This window comes from Danaus plexippus, chromosome 30 (assembly GCF_018135715.1).
Source record: "Danaus plexippus chromosome 30, MEX_DaPlex, whole genome shotgun sequence".
Classification (NCBI taxonomy): Eukaryota; Metazoa; Arthropoda; class Insecta; order Lepidoptera; family Nymphalidae; genus Danaus; species Danaus plexippus.
This window is the reverse complement of record NC_083557.1, coordinates 3,263,914-3,280,024: the sequence shown is the minus strand read 5'-3', so window position 1 is coordinate 3,280,024 and position 16,111 is coordinate 3,263,914. Positions and strand designations below refer to the sequence as shown.

The window sequence follows — 16,111 nt, the reverse complement described above, 5'->3', positions numbered from 1 at the left end:
AACTTAAACAATTATAAGGAGATCTTGAGTATCACAGTAAAATTAAAATACTTTAAATATTTATCAATTTAAACACATCTATAGTGAACAAAAATTATTTCGCATTTGAGTGTTTACAAGCTAACGTTATAGTGAAGCGAAGCGTCCATCTTTACTGGAAATGTTCTAACATAAATTCTAATATTTAGATATACAATCACGTGGCAAGAAAAAACTAAGATTAAGTATATTATGTTAAATGAAGAGTTAAAATCCAACGTACTTAAGTGTAATATATAATAGTATATAGTATATGACGATAAAATCTAAAGCGAGTCAGTGTGTCTACAACACTAAATGATTACCAATTTCATGTAATATTTTTTACAATTGCAACATTCAAATTTCCAGTGCCATCAGTTTGGAGTATTTCGTGTCTTCTTCGATACCCGGGAACCTGTAGCCCTGCTCTGCCAACTCCTGGTAGGAGATCTTGTACAGCTCCTTAAAGCCGGCCTTCCTAGCCACGGCCTGTGACGCCCCCGCGGTAAATACGGTTGCTGTCACCTTTATATCGAGAGCTTTGCACAGCGGGATTCTTGAAGAAAAATAAATTTATTAGCTATCAGGAATTCGTGACATTTCTTCTTCGTTTTTAGGTTGTTCATAAATATTCAGGCACCAGATGTAACAAACGCTCCCAAACCTTTGAAGACTAGCCATATTATTAATATTCATTCATAATTTATATTTCGAAACATAGTCGCCAGGTAAGTGTGAATATCTCTATTATAAGGATAATAAGACAACTAAATAAATTTTATAAATACATGTATTAACAACAAGTCCACAGACATAATAAAGCAAATATTTATAAATAAAATAAAATGAAGTTAAAAAAAAGATATAAAATTAAAATCTAAACAATTAAAATACAATATTCACGTGACATTAAAAATAAATAAAAAATATAAACAGTCTTTCGTCTAGTAACAAAAAGTCCGTTTAAAAACGATGTTTATCTGTTTTATCCAGCTTGTGTCTCTGTTTGCAGTCGACTTTTACAATTTTTTTCTCTGGCAACACGTTCCTCTTTATATGATATATCGGCTGTTCGCATCCAAAGTCCATTTCGTTGTAATAAAGATGTTTGTTTCTGTTGGCCGGGTTGGGGTAGTAGGCGGCGTGTAAGACGCCGTCTACCGAGTATAACCTGACGTCTATCGTGTGTTGGAACAGAGCCCCACTTATTAACATCCTCTGGATGACGCCGCACGTCGTCTCGCCGATGTCATTGCCCCACAAGTTTAAGAATCTCATGTAAAATGGTTTCTTGATCGTGTTCAGAATGTACAGGATACCGTCGTCGGTGATTTTATTGTGTCCCAGGTCTAAGGCACGTATTCTTGAATATGGGAGACCGAAGCTGAGAGCTCTGGCGCCTGTGTCCCTGATGCCGTTTCCCGCTAAGTTCAATAATATCAGTTGCGGCTTCTCAGATAAATATTGTCCGAATAATTCAGCGCCGTATTCCCCTATCTTATTATATCCTACATCCAAGTACAGCAACGTCTTGTTGTTCCGCAGACCTCGCACTAAGTATTCTACGTCGTGTCCAATTAATTCGTTTTTCTGTAAATGTAACTCTACGATGGTATCGTTTCGTTCTAATAAATATTCGATGTGATAAGCGAGCCACTTTGTTTCATACGAGTATCTATTGAACAATGGAATAATTCGGCTGAAATCGAAAACTCTTAAAGTAGTGTTGCCAGCGTGATCGTAGCGCAGGGCGGTGATGATGTGGGCAACACTGGTTAACGTCTGTCCCGTCTCCCCGATGTCGCAACATTCAATACTCCTGTTATTCGACAATAGATCGGCGAAATATTCGCCGCCTTTAGTCCCGAAATCGTTTCCATTAATTCTTAGATATTTAAGTTTCAAAAACTTCGCATACTTCGACAGGTTCAATATAGACAACTCTGTGATATTGTTATTCATAATATTGAGGTTGGTAACGCTGGATCTGCCCTTTATTAGAACGTTTTTTAACAATTTAAAAAATCCTGTATCCGTTATGGAATTGTAACTCAGGTCGACTTTTGTTATTATTCTTGGTGAATGTTTTAAGTAAAGACATATAGCTCTCACGTCGCTGTCACAAATTCTTCTGTTATATTTTTCATATATGTCTTTACCTCTCAGCACCAAGTACCCGGTGCCGTCCGAGTTACGTTCAGTGAAAAGATTCAGGCGTATGCTGTTAATTTCCGTCGAACTCAATGGTTCCGGATTTCCTGTTATCTTTTTCAAAATGGCCACAGTATCGCAGATGCATTTCCTTTTGCGTGTCGGTTTTTTCATTTTTTTATCTGGTTTATTATTAACGATCTACAATTTTAGTTTCATTTTCATCGTTTGTTAAAACTGTGATGGATTTGACGTAAGACGACAATGACACTTAAGCTGTACCAACGAGATTTGAAATTAAAGACGACTAAAAAAAAAACTGAAAAAAAAAATGATATACAGTAGTAAGTTTAGGAATTTAACTAAAATATTATCGACATATTTTGTTATTAATTCCAATTCCATAATATTCCAAACCTCGTAACGCTCTTTTATATAAAAGTGACCTATTGCCGTTATCACCTTCACTGCGGTGAAATATTTTGGAATTCGGAATTCCTCTTCTGGAATTTATATGATGTGATGGATAATGGAATTTCATCCTCCCAACGTAGAACGAGGAGAAATACCTCGAAGAAATGTCTCATTACGGAACCATCGGCAGATATTGAATTTATTGATTGAATGCTCGAACACGTTTAGAATTTTTATTATGTTTTGTAAATATCATTGAAGTTTAATTACCTACATAATAAGACACTGAATAGTATTAAATATTCTATTAACTACAGTTAATTAAACTAAGGACACTATCATATTAAGTCTTGTTAGTATATTTTTTAGCGTTAGATACTTGTAAAACATTAAAAAACTTGTGTCATTTTTAATGTCTGTGTTGCCATGTGTGTTTCATTTACCCGTTTGTTTAGTAAATGACGAATTCATTATCTTTTATGCGAAAATTATTACGAATGTATATTTTAAATTATATTAAATGACACTAATATTTTTCGGATTATAACAACGCGTATTTTATTATTTTAAAATTTTTAAAAATAACCGTGAAGACGGACAGACGAGATGATAATTTTAATATTATTTAAACTGTTATTGTAACTGATTAGATCTTGATGAATTTAACTTTATTAATTTTTGTGTATTTATATTAGAACCAGCTCCCGGGTTTGCCCGTATAATGAATCGTCTTTGAGGTCCTCGTTATCATCATTATTAAGTTCCATTCTATTTCTCGCAGATCCCGTGATCAGACCCTGACTTGGTGAATACAACTGTCCCTGGACAATTAAACTATTGATTGTAAATATAATTTTGAAAAACGACCTTGAACAGAAACAGAGACAGCATTACAGACATTTAATAGAATTGTGAACTTTTTATTGATGTCGTTTAAATAGAAGCTAAGTACTGCCGTTCCAGAGATTAGACGTAACAAACAGACAGACAAAACTTAAAAAAAAAAACAGTTTGTTTTAGGTATCGTGTATCCCTTGATATGTTTAGTGAAAGGCTTTAAATATAAAGTTACACATACTTTTTTTTATACAATATTAACATTATATATTCTTAATTTTAACATTTGGCCAAACGTTGTTTAGGTTTGATAATTAATGATAAAGCATTACTAAGTATATAATGATTCATTTCTTTTCGAAAGAAGTCGTCCTGTGTGAAAGCAAGGTTTGTGATTAGTTATAATATATCATCGAACATAAATCGCACCTAGCCAACAGCATCTCCTTGCCGATGCCCCAGCCTCTCCATTGCGGATCCACGACCAATCCGTATGCCGTCAGATATCTCTCCACGCCGAAGGTCTGGTACACGTCCACGGCTCGCGTCACCAGGTCCACGGCTCCAAACAGTTTTGCCCAGATCTTGTCCTCCGTCTGCGATGAGGAGGGAGAACAATTTATTGTTATGTGATGACTAGGTTAAAGGCAAGTTTTTAAACATGTGTTGTATGTCTGTTTGAGGCTCACCGAGGACACAATTAAACTTGTTTTTTAAATCACTTTTTGAATGTTTTTTAATAGAAATTAAATTAAAAATTGAGAGCATATATATTTTTGCTTTTCGCAACAAGTTGATTATATATAAATATATATTATTTTGTAATCTTCACTACTTGGAAGTTATCCAGCAACGTCTCACTTTAAACTCTTCCTCCTTGTCGTTTTGGTCAGAGACCGTGAGGACGTTGACTCCGATGACGTCAGTGGGGTCGTCTTCTTTCACGCAGACTATCGAGAGCTGGTCGTCTATGGTTTTCCTCCACAACTTCTCCAATTCCCCCAAAGCTGTTGGATGTTTGTTGATTTCTAAACAATAAAGGAGTTTTATGTGTATGCACATTTCTTATGTCTCCGATACTAAACCCACATCAAGAAAAACTGCGATAATGTATCGTATTATTAATGTATCACGAGTTTTCCTTTGAACCCTCTCAACAATCGTATCGCATTTCAAGTTGTCCGAGTCTCACCGATATATTTGCACGGCGGTTCATGAGCCGTGAAGTACTTGACCAGAAGCTGGACAGCCGTCTCCCGCAGGTCCTCAGTGAGGTCTCTGACGACCAGGTTAGTGTTACAGACGGTGAACCTGCGCCACGTGGACGGCAGGGGCAGGGACTCGGGCCGGCGGAACACCATCTATATATGTCATATACATTAAGTATAAAAAATATAATAAAATACAAACGTTCCTATCGTCTTTCAAACTAACTGCCATCTTTACGTTTTTGATGTTCCTATGTAACCGCTGACTGATCGATACATTAATTTAAACCCGATGGCTTATTTTCATTCAGTCTCCTATCAGAGGTTTATTCCGTCCGTGTTATAAAACTCGCACGGAAGGTTTCAACAATGCCCGTCGCTCTATTTTATAAACTTGTTGAATAGTTTTTCACTAAACTCCTCACTAATGTTTATGTTTAAAAAAATATACTACCTACGATGTATTGACTGAGTTATGACATGTGTTTGAGAGAAGTAAGGCGACGTGACTAGTGTTTGATAATAGAGAAATGTGTAATGATAGAAATACAGATACACTTAATGATATTTTTAATTAATATTGAGATTTTAGTCGTTTTTCAGTATTAAATACATTATAGAACATATAGTCTTTCAATGAAAAGTTGATGGTATAATGAGTGAATTATCATCTAAAAGTGGGCCGAGTTTGATATAAAAGACTTGAATTAATTTTGATGAAACCTAAATGATATTCACCCCACGAGATGACTGTTCGAGTCAAGGATTCCCGAGTGTTTTTAAAGGAGTAAATAATATATATATATATATATTGATTCGACCGTCTGTGTGTGTTGTATTGACACAGCGCTTATACAACATTTATAGAAGACATTCAAAATTATTTTTCTTTTAATTGTTTTGTAAATTCCTAGACCCTTCCTAGACAGTCTTTTCAAGACACACGATTTGCCATTATTGTTATCAATCAATCGAAAACACAGCTATAACACTCGTTTAAAAATCAATTTCAATATCTCTATAGTATTGTCGCATAAATTTTTCATGATTATAAGCGAAAAAATATATTATTAAAAAGTAATTAATTATTAATAGATCTAATTAGGTCTTTGAAATTTATTTAGTTTGTTTATTATAAAACACTCACCCTTATTTGGTTGCTGTCAGAGTGACTCCTAGATCTTAACTGACGGAATTGATAGCTGAGGGATGAAACACGCCCGGGGCGCACCGGGAGCATTTTCTCAATAAGATATCTTGTATAATATATTTTTTTCAATATCGTTCATTATAATGTCACGTTCGTCGACAATCATCCGTTTCTATGTAGTTGTGAATCAGTATACTTACTTAGACAGCAACAGTAATACATTTTACATATAAAATATTTAGAGATATTATTTATATATATATTTATAATGAACGACACCAGTGTGCCCTCAGCCTATAATAAAGCCGTCATGAGCTAATTCAAACCGCTAAGCGGAATTTACATCTCCTTTAAAACACACGACATGTCGTGACGTGCGGAACCCACACGATATATCGTGAATACTAAAAAATATCAGAGGTTTTACGTTCAAAGTATTCAATAATTTGTATAAATAATATGTATTTAGAGACGATCAGACACGAGAAAAAACATAAAGAAGAGACAATATAAGAACGTTTTTATTTTATTTATTTGTTACAACGAAAATAAATAAGTGTTTTATATAAATGTCGCTATCTTTATAATAGTTAGTAACAGATTATTATCAGATGTGGAAGCGGGTTGTTGGAAATACTGATATTTTATAACAAGTTAAATTAAAAAATACACAAAATTTATAATGCACTTAAGAAAGATTATAAACAACAAAGATTTGGAAGATTTAAACAATAAGTAATAGTTAAATTGTATATTTAACAGTGAAACAGAATTGTAAAAATTAAAAAAACAATACATCTGTAAGTTAACGATTATAACGACGCGCTTCACGAGTGAGACAATTGATAGAATATTTATATTTATGGTAAAGAACAGATAATATTGAGTACCAATGCTCAGCACCACCAGTAAAACCGCATCGAAATCGGTCTATCCCCTTGAAAGCGACGATGCAAGGACAGCTATACACACAAAGACAACCTGGCGTATAGAGTTAAAAAGTTTTAAAGAGATCAGTAATGGAATAGTTATGTTGTATTAAAGTAAGTTCTGGAATACTTCTGGAACACCTGAACCGCTGGAGGAAGTTCCTTTGTTTACTAATACCTGTGAAGATGATGAGATCTTTCTCTTAGCGGAGGCCATCGTTTGTAAGTGCGTTGTTCCCGCATGCGTCTTGTTGTGTGAGGTGAGAGGGCGTGTAACGACTAACAGCACTCGTACGTAAAATATATATTAAATGAATGTAATTTGTAATTAATAATTAAAAATTTAAATTGTAATTAAAGTAATTGTAACAGTCTCATCAGTCAGAGTCTCCAGGGGGAAGGTGACCAGAGAGTTGGGCATTAGCTACCGAGACAGTATCCTCTGTGCCGTGTTGATTCTCGTAAAAAGATGGTTGGATTCTCAACCATCCTGGGAAGATTCGTGAGGTGAGGAGCTTCTTCATCACGACGTGAGAAATCTTCTGGAAACGAAACGAAAGTTACCTCAATGTAATGTATACAAGTACATTGTAGAAGCATTCAGACAGTAATGTTTATTTTTCCCTCTCTCTCTTTTTCCTTATCCTTGCTGAAGTCCGTTATTGTCACATTTACCTTTAAACTTGTGTATTTCGTACTTGGCGTTCCTCCAGCTTGGCTTGTGTCCAGTTCTGTCCCGCAACACTCGCACGCAACAGTCCACCGTCGACCGTTACACTGATCGTTTGATTTTAAACATATTTGTGAATCTCAGCCATAAAGAGTTATTTAATAATACGGAACAAGTATAAATAGAGTCATTTTACGTAACATTATCTAAGCTAAGCGTTTGTGTAATCTGCTGGACTTATCGTCGGAATTGGTGAGTTTAATGCTGTCATTGTCTACTTTTAAGTAACATATATTAGTATCTAAACAACACCAGGCTAGTCACGATGTTGAGTAACAAAATAAGAAGTAAACGGAGTTTTGTATTCATTATATAAATCTGTTTTGTGTAGACTTAAATATGGATTATAAGAAATATCTATAAATTAGTGGTTCGACATAAACGATTTCCTAGTACTAATATTATTTACATTATACACATGAACATTAAGTTATTTTAATGTTAACTTATAATAAATATATTTTGGATGGAGGAAAAGTGTCAGCTCTCCAAAGTTCCGATGAACCCGCTGTAAACAAAGAGGCTGGTGCGTAGAACAGCGCCACCCGGGGGATAAACACAGTTTTGGCTCGACGTTACGCTTTAAAATTATTTATTATTAAACAACAACCGGTTATTTCTCTAGTCTGCAATACAGATGAATGAAAATATAACGAAATAACAGGCCTTAATATTAATATATACATATACGTTTCATTTTCCAAGTCGGTTTTAGACAGTTATTTTTTTATTATTTTTATAATATTATTACTATTATTTGGTCCGCCGTGTCACAGCTTCGGTTAACCTTGTCGTAAATAGGTCGATGACATACAATTTGTTGGCAAATACTTACTCGAAACACACTTACGAGGAGAAAATAAAAAACATCATCAAAACGTCTCATAGATTATAAAACAATAATATTATAAAGCGATCGTCATATTACGTCGCGTCGACTCCTTCATATAAAAACTATTTGGAGAATTACAATTTGGTTTAGTTTGTTATAAATATTTTCAAATTAGTTTGTATATTAAAAGACTATTCAAGTGATTTAAATTTTGTTTATAGATTCAGTAGCACAAACGAATAAACAAGTTTCAGCGAGAGGACATTAAATGTCTTAAATATTATAGTCTTAATATATATTGATATATATTACAAAGTATTTAACCAGCCTGCAGTCTGTGTGTGTGTTTATTTGTGTTCTGTAGTCAGTATGTCAAGGTAGCGGTCAATAGCCCGATCTTTATTTTAGTATTTGTACGCCATTTTGTTTTCTTCCCGCGATTTTACACGAAATACCTACATATAGACACTAATAATGACTTGTTGTTAAATTAAGACGAATTATTTATGTATATACTTGTAATTTTTTATTATAAAACTAAACGCTTAAGTCTCTTTTTATAACTCGTGTTAGAAATTACAAATTAGACAAATCTAATGCTACTATTGTACATCAAAGTCCCCGGATGAAGTTCCAGCTGTTAGTAAGCACTGTTACCATCTACTGGCGGTCTCGGTCGCTCATGATGCAAGTCATAAACTTGGCATTGTGGGATTGTATTAATTTCTCTTGAATTATCACTGATATTATTAAAGTTACACCCGCTTCATCAGCTCCAGGTGCGGCAGACGTTTGCTGGTATTTCTTGTTCGAGAGTGTCATGTACACTTGATGTTTAAATGACACAAGACTATATGAATATATACAAACGATATAGCATACATAAGTTTTATACATAAATAAGTTTTCTTATCATCGGGAATTCGACGGTGCAATAGGTAGAATATTAAAATATTTTAATATTCTGTTACTGATAGCATTGTCTGAAATTATTCTTAACAACAATTACGTTTTCAATTTCCTCTACCCAACCCCATGTATTTATAATAAATATATATAAATACGAGCTTGGACGGTGGAGGTGAGGTGAGGTAAGGGCCTTTTAAACCTACACCTGGATCACAAGACACAGGCACTATTGAAGCTCCTCTCCCTCCTTCATGGACCCGGCACCCGCGCGGGGAATCCATAGCATCATTAGAGTATTCGTCTCGTCCTTTATAAATTGAATTTTCCATTGTTTAAAGTAACTTCTTGTTAAAATGACTGTGACAAAGACATTTCCGTGTAAGTCATGATAATGTCTGTTACTTCATGATGTATCCAGTCTAGTTGTAGTAGGATTATCCTCAATAAGTCAATCAATTAAACGCAAACTTGGCTGAGAACGCGTCTGTACAGGCCAGGTGATGTAACTGAGGGCATGTCGGAAAGTTTTGAAACGAGCTCGGGAAAGTAAAATATTAACACAACTTGGCTCTCCATTGAAATGCATTTCTATTGTAAAGTATTGTACGATTGTCATCTTTAAAATTAAATTCAGTCACAAACCCGAATGATTTGGTCAGCTTTAACATGTGATCTGTGACTTTTTATTGTTGATTGTGTAAGAAATAATTTTGTTGACGATGTATTATAAATGTCGTTCCAATCGGTCGAATGCGTTGTATATTAAGACGTGCTCGGTCATGTTTGTAAACAAAAGCACGTGGTTGTCTTGTAGCTCATTTAATTTCAAGGTAAAACATTTTAAAAATTGAAGCGGAATACACTCTGCGTCTGTAAGTCTGGCGCCGAGCCAAGGGAGTTCGCGGCCGGGTTTAGTCGACTTCCCGTAGGTACAGCGTGAGACACATTCTGTTAATCATTCTGCTACATACCACCGTACAATAACACGTATTTAATTGTACACAATTAAGAGACCTATAAATGAAAATAAAACGTATACACTTTTGTTATACTAACTGCATTTATTATTTATGTGAGACTATCTTTTAAAATAACAAATCTGTCAGCGCCCGATGAGATTCTTTGTAAGTAATCTATGAACAATAGTCACGTATTTGGATTAGCGCCATCTTTGTTTTTTAATATGAACTAATCCTTGTACTGCAATCAAACATGACGTAACTGTTTGAAATACAAGCGCGTGGTATATTTTATATGCGCAGGTAACTCTTTATTAGATACAATAAGTCGTTCGCTCTGAGTGATAAAGGTAAGCATGTGATGCTGTCACATGCTTCCACATCGCATTACTGCTGTTTGCCAGACTCTCAGACCGCCGCATGTCACGACCGATTAAATAATGTCCACCGCCAATTTTGTAATCACACTGTAAATTACTTTAATTCGACAAAGCTTTGTTGACCCTGAATAATAAGTTTGTGTTTCTGGATATTTCCCTTTATAATCTCGTCTTATTTGAATACTTTACTTTAAGCGTCAATTTTTTTTTATAAATGAGACAACTTTTTGCTTGTTCACGATCTATTAGACGGTTTTTATAAACGCCATCTATTGTTGATTTTTTTAACTATTTGTATTAAATGTCAAAATTATAATGTTTCCAGGGACAATGCCGTCGGAGGTGATAACTGACAAGTCTCTTCAGCGCGAGCTGGCCGACTCCATCATCAGGATGGTACCTTTGGATGAAATACGTATCCTACTGGCGTGTGGAGCGAAGGTTATAAATTAAAAGACGAGTTTAACATAACAAATATTAAAATACCAAAAAGAACTTAAAACTACCTTCAATTATAGTTTATTTGTAATTTATTAAACTCGGGTTTTGTGACCAAACCTTATTTAAACCATTCTTCAAACACTGGACACTTCAACATTCCTAATAAAATAAAATGTACTTACTACGTAAAGGTCAACGAGCCAGTCACCCAAGGTCTCCGCCCTCTGCATTACGCTATCTGGCAGCGCAACCTGGAGGCGACTCGTCTCCTCCTGGTCCGAGGCTGTGATATCAACGCCACAGACGACTGTGGTTACAGCGCATTACATCTTTCTGCTGAACATGGGTACCCACTACCACTTTACTGTACTTAAAGTCGGGTAAACATGGACCTGTATCACACTGAAGTCTTTTATTAATAACTGTCCAGGTATACAGAATTAGTAAAACTTCTGCTGGAGTCAGGGGCAGCTGTCGACTACAGACCGGACACTGGCGAGGAGTTCCCCAGGACCACCTTATGTGACGAACCTCTGAGGCTGGCCATAAGGAACAAGCATTACGTATGTTCATTAAGTATTAAAAACTTTATATTATAGAATTTTCCATATTTTTAATATAAATATATTGAATATCTTGAATTTGTATTATATTTCTAAGTTATAAACTAGAGTTTCTATATCTATGACACCAGGCCGTGGCTCGTCTTCTTCTTGAACACGGGGCTGACCCTAACAAACGTTACTTCTTCGGCTCCGAGATTAATCTCGTATCGGATCCCGAATATTTAGAGCTGTTGTTGACCTTCGGAGCCAACCCTGACTCCAGGGACAGAGCTGGTCTGACACCGCTGATGAAGGCTGCCAGGCAGAGAAAGGTAAATTTTCAAAATAGCATATATAAACCATTCAATTAACGAATCAACCCTGACCTTTGTCACTGCCTTGTATCCCGGACCCAGCGTGTTTCTTTCCCACACAACACGTGTCTGTAATATTCTTCCAGGGTATAGAGTCAGTGCTGTTGTTGATCAGCTCTGGAGCTGATGTGAACGCGGCGACGGACGCTCGCAGTGACTACAGGACTGTCATGCACTATGCTGTGCTCGGGGGTCAGTGGAATAGATGTACATGCACATGCAACAGACATGCATGCATGACATAAAATTTAATGAATGTTTTCATTTATTATACTTTAGCACGGTATTAAAACAAATTAATCTCACAGGCTGTACGGACGTGGTTAATCTGTTAATAAAGCAAGGAGCGAGGGTGAACTATGATCCTGACTACAACAAGCCCAGTCCCCTCGACCTCGCGATACTCAAGGGAGACGTCGACATGGTCAAAATGTTGATAGCGGCTGGCAAGTATATTATGATGTACTACAGGAAATCAATACGGGTTTTATTTTAAAAAAAATCACTAATACATAGGTTTTTTCTATTTGTGTAAAATAAATAAATAAATAAATAATGGACACGGTGCTAGTGAAGTTGTGTGGAGTTGTAAGTTCCTTGTATGGATTCCTGGTTTGAAGCCGTGTGTTTATTCTTAAAATCTTAATAAAAATAGATAAGTTATCACGGTGAGCAGATATGTAGTTTTGGCTCTGCAATATAGACTTACGCTGATCAGAAGCGCTTTTAACTTTACCCCCACTTCTCACCGTCGTAATGAAACATGCGATAGGTGGTCGCAACAAATTTCAACGATGACGTAGATGTTATGGTTTCCTTCGTGTCATTTATATATTTGGGCTTAGATTTTCACAAGTTGTTGGTAACTAGTATTACGACAAGCGCCATAGAATATGGAATATAAATGTTTCAGGAGCTAAGGTGAATTCCTCCAGCTCTGTGATCGGCACTCCGCTACACGTCGCCTGTTCTGACGGCATCTCGCAGAGAAAGGAGTTAGTCAGGGTAAGAATGAAAGCTTTGTGAGCCCAAAAATATATATTATGAATGTCCAGCTCGAAGATTTAAACGAGTTGGCCTACGAGATGAAATAAATCATAATATTTCTACAGATCCTCCTCGAGTCTGGTGCGGATCCCAACCTGAAGGTGTACAATGAGGATGACGGCGCTCAGCTGCGACCGGCGCTGGCGGAACTGCTCGCTGGTGACCTGCAACCCTGCACGGACACCGTCAGGCTGCTGATGAGATATGGAGCGAGGGTGAGACAGACTCGAGAACTGAGATTAAGTGACAGCAAGTCGCGACAATCTTAGAAAATCTTTAATTCTAATTTAATATTATTTAAAATAAAGAAACAACTTAAGGTAAAGTGTTTTGAAACCATGGTATTCGGGTTAACCATGAAATAGAAAAACATTTCAGACTCATCAGTCTATTAAAATCTTAAGCAGCAGCGTCTCTTATTCTTTGACGAGAATGAAGAATGTACACTCCATCTATTACTCTTTAATGTGAGTACATTAATTCAATATTTTTATCTTGCAGGTTATAATGAAAACTCAGTTCCGAGACCCGGACGGTATACTGAACCACCTCCAGAACGTGACTTCAGTGGAGTCCCAGCACATCTTCTATCTCCTTCTAGAAGCTGCCGAAGCCTTCGACTTGTGTATGATAAAAAGAAATAACATCCTGCAACCAAAACAGAAACAGGCGTTGATAGATCGCGCCAAAACACCCATCAGCCTGCTGGCTCAAGCCCGGATATTTTTCCGGAGATTCTTCGGTCCGACATTGATTCATGCGATCAAAACCTTCGAAATACCCAAAACTCTCCAAAGATATCTACTTTTCGAGTACAGTTAAACTATACGATAAAAAATATTGGTTTTTATCATTTTCGTAGAACGGAACGTTTCCTGTCACTTGACATTTTATTTGGTGCTGCCATAACGCAGCTTGTGAGGCGTTGAGGGTAATTTTTTTGAAATAACATAAAAATTACTCGGATTTTACTGTTTTAAGGAAAAAGAAAATATAATTTACGCAGTAGTTAGTAGCTGTCGATAAGCGCGCTACAAATAGAATTAGAAATATATTTTGAAGAAAAACTTGTATAATTAAAAAAAACACGTTATTTTTTTATATTGAGTTATGAAATAGTGTACTGAAAAGATTTATGTACAATATATGTAATGAAATAAACAACTGAATTTTATCAAAAATAAATCTGAAAAAAAATTTATGCATGAAGATTTTATATTAAAAATGTATAATAAATAAATAATAATAAATAAAATAAATAATAGTATATATATATTTTAAACTGATGTATCTCCTGTCGTAGTCTGATAAATTACTATGTGATATATTGTGATATGTCTATTTGTAAGTATTTTACTTGTAATATTTGGTGATTCTATCGCCTATATTACACGTATAGTTTTATTTCGACTGGTTTTTGTATTTCATAGTCATAAGTATGCGTAATAAATTTTGTGTGGATATATTGTTTCATTTTTTTTTTAAGTATTTGGTTCGTATTCGTTTGTGTTAAAATAAATGTTTATAAACTCAGAATCGCAGTCATTACTAAAAACTTAGACCATTAAATTATATGTTGAAAAGTTTCATTATCAAAATATTATTGAAAAATAATCGTCCTTTTACAAAAAAAAAGATGTGAAACATAAAATCCAATATTCACTTATCATCTATTTAAATTTATACAGAAGGAATCGATTTTGATATCCTCAGTAAGATATTTAAATGAAACTAGTATTATTCGGATTTCGGTTACTTTGCAGCAACCGTGATCACGGGCAGACGAGGTGTACGTCGGGATTATGTAGTTTTTAAATAATAAAATCCGCGTAGTAAATCCGAATAATACTAGTTTCATTTAAATGAATACTCGCGAAAATCTTAGATCTCATTAAGATATTTAAAATTAAATAATTCTATGCAATTAATATTCATATATAGTTTCTGGTCGATCCTCACATTGTTTTTTTTTTTATTGAAAAATGTTTTATTAAGATTATTAACAATTAAAACAATATTTATTAACAATAAAGCAATTTTCAAACAATTTTCTTTGTTAATGAGCTGGCAACTCTGAAGCAAACTTCAAGAATCCGTGACTTGACATATAATTTATGTCTAATAACATATTAGCGTTGTCTTGCAACAGTGTCTTGATTTCGTTAAGTAATTTATAATATATAAAATGTCAGACAAACAGAAGGTTGATCTCGGTCTTCTGGAGGAGGATGATGAGTTTGAAGAGTTTCCAGCGGAACGTAAGTATTGCTACGTCATTGTTTGTAATGCGCGGCGCATTACGCTAAGAAATAAAATTTCATTTTTTGCTTATTGTGTATACATGTGCAGGCTTTGTTAGCAGAATATTTATGGAAATCTTATTTTTCTATTCTCAATGTGTTTTGTTTTGTATGTGTAACCTATCAATTACAGACAATTCAAAATATATTAATTTTAATTTGTTTGTTATTATCAACATTGTATATAATATATAGTTTTTCCCTACAACTCAACTGTTTTTGTATATCTGGTAACCAGATATTATGTGTGATATTTAACTTATTGTAACATATATCTTCTAGACTGGGGAACAGAGGAGGCTGTTGATGAGGATGTGTCTGTTTGGGAAGACAATTGGGAGGATGATGTTGTCCAGGACGACTTCAGTCAGCAGTTGAGGTAGGACGGGATGGTCTTATAGTGTATTTATTGTTATAGGGTATTATAGGGTATTTCCCTTTTTTATATATATATACATATATATATTATACAAATTAATAGTTCAGTCGAAATATCAAATGAGAAAAAGGGTACATGTAATTTATAAAACCGACTACAGCAAGTGTGACAAAGTTATTACAAACATTTATAACAAAAATTACAGGTTATTTTATTAAGAAAGCAAATTTAATATCACCGGAGGCTGTATGTAACATCTTTCAGATGTAATTATCTTTCTAACACAAAGATTTATAAAGAATATTGTTCTTATAAATGTTATTTTTGTTTCAGACAACAGTTGGAGAAGCTCAGGGAACAGAATAAATAGTTAAAACAAAATTATACCTCAATAGTGAACATTTTGATGTTTTCGAAAATATTCTGTGTAAATTTAATTACTAATACATAAGTTAAATAAATAATATTGTATGATTTACCTCATTATGATAATATAAAGTCCTGG

The 16,111-nt window shown here is 34.7% G+C and overlaps 3 protein-coding genes across 5 annotated transcripts; 1 reads left to right on the top strand and 2 right to left on the bottom strand.

Annotated features, from left to right (window-relative positions):
- Positions 1 to 64: 64 nt before the first annotated feature.
- Positions 65 to 7,501, bottom strand: LOC116776675 (uncharacterized). 3 transcript variants are annotated; one of them, XM_061525597.1, is made up of 6 exons: positions 7,386 to 7,480; positions 7,139 to 7,249; positions 4,616 to 4,784; positions 4,285 to 4,451; positions 3,853 to 4,019; positions 65 to 577 (listed from the first exon to the last, which is right to left on the bottom strand). In XM_061525597.1, exons 2-6 carry the CDS (start codon positions 7,232 to 7,234, stop codon positions 379 to 381), a joined length of 798 nt encoding a protein of 265 aa, XP_061381581.1. In that variant the 5' UTR covers positions 7,235 to 7,249; positions 7,386 to 7,480; the 3' UTR covers positions 65 to 378. The 3 variants fall into 3 exon arrangements, with proteins under 3 accessions (XP_061381581.1, XP_032525817.1, XP_061381580.1); XM_061525596.1 differs by having other exon boundaries at positions 91 to 577; positions 7,139 to 7,252; positions 7,386 to 7,501; XM_032669926.2 differs by lacking the exons at positions 7,139 to 7,249; positions 7,386 to 7,480 and adding an exon at positions 5,779 to 5,807.
- On the bottom strand, positions 794 to 2,479 carry LOC116776674 (leucine-rich repeat-containing protein 34-like). Its single transcript, XM_032669925.2, has one exon. The coding sequence runs from the start codon at positions 2,344 to 2,346 to the stop codon at positions 985 to 987; it is 1,362 nt and encodes a 453-aa protein (XP_032525816.2). The 5' UTR covers positions 2,347 to 2,479; the 3' UTR covers positions 794 to 984.
- Positions 7,469 to 14,098, top strand: LOC116776653 (ankyrin repeat and protein kinase domain-containing protein 1-like). Its single transcript, XM_032669894.2, has 10 exons — positions 7,469 to 7,632; positions 10,846 to 10,961; positions 11,153 to 11,307; positions 11,392 to 11,524; positions 11,656 to 11,838; positions 11,967 to 12,072; positions 12,189 to 12,326; positions 12,794 to 12,885; positions 12,993 to 13,142; positions 13,429 to 14,098. The coding sequence occupies exons 2-10, from the start codon at positions 10,851 to 10,853 to the stop codon at positions 13,747 to 13,749; spliced, it is 1,389 nt and encodes a 462-aa protein (XP_032525785.1). The 5' UTR covers positions 7,469 to 7,632; positions 10,846 to 10,850; the 3' UTR covers positions 13,750 to 14,098.
- The last annotated feature ends 2,013 nt before the right edge of the window (positions 14,099 to 16,111 follow it).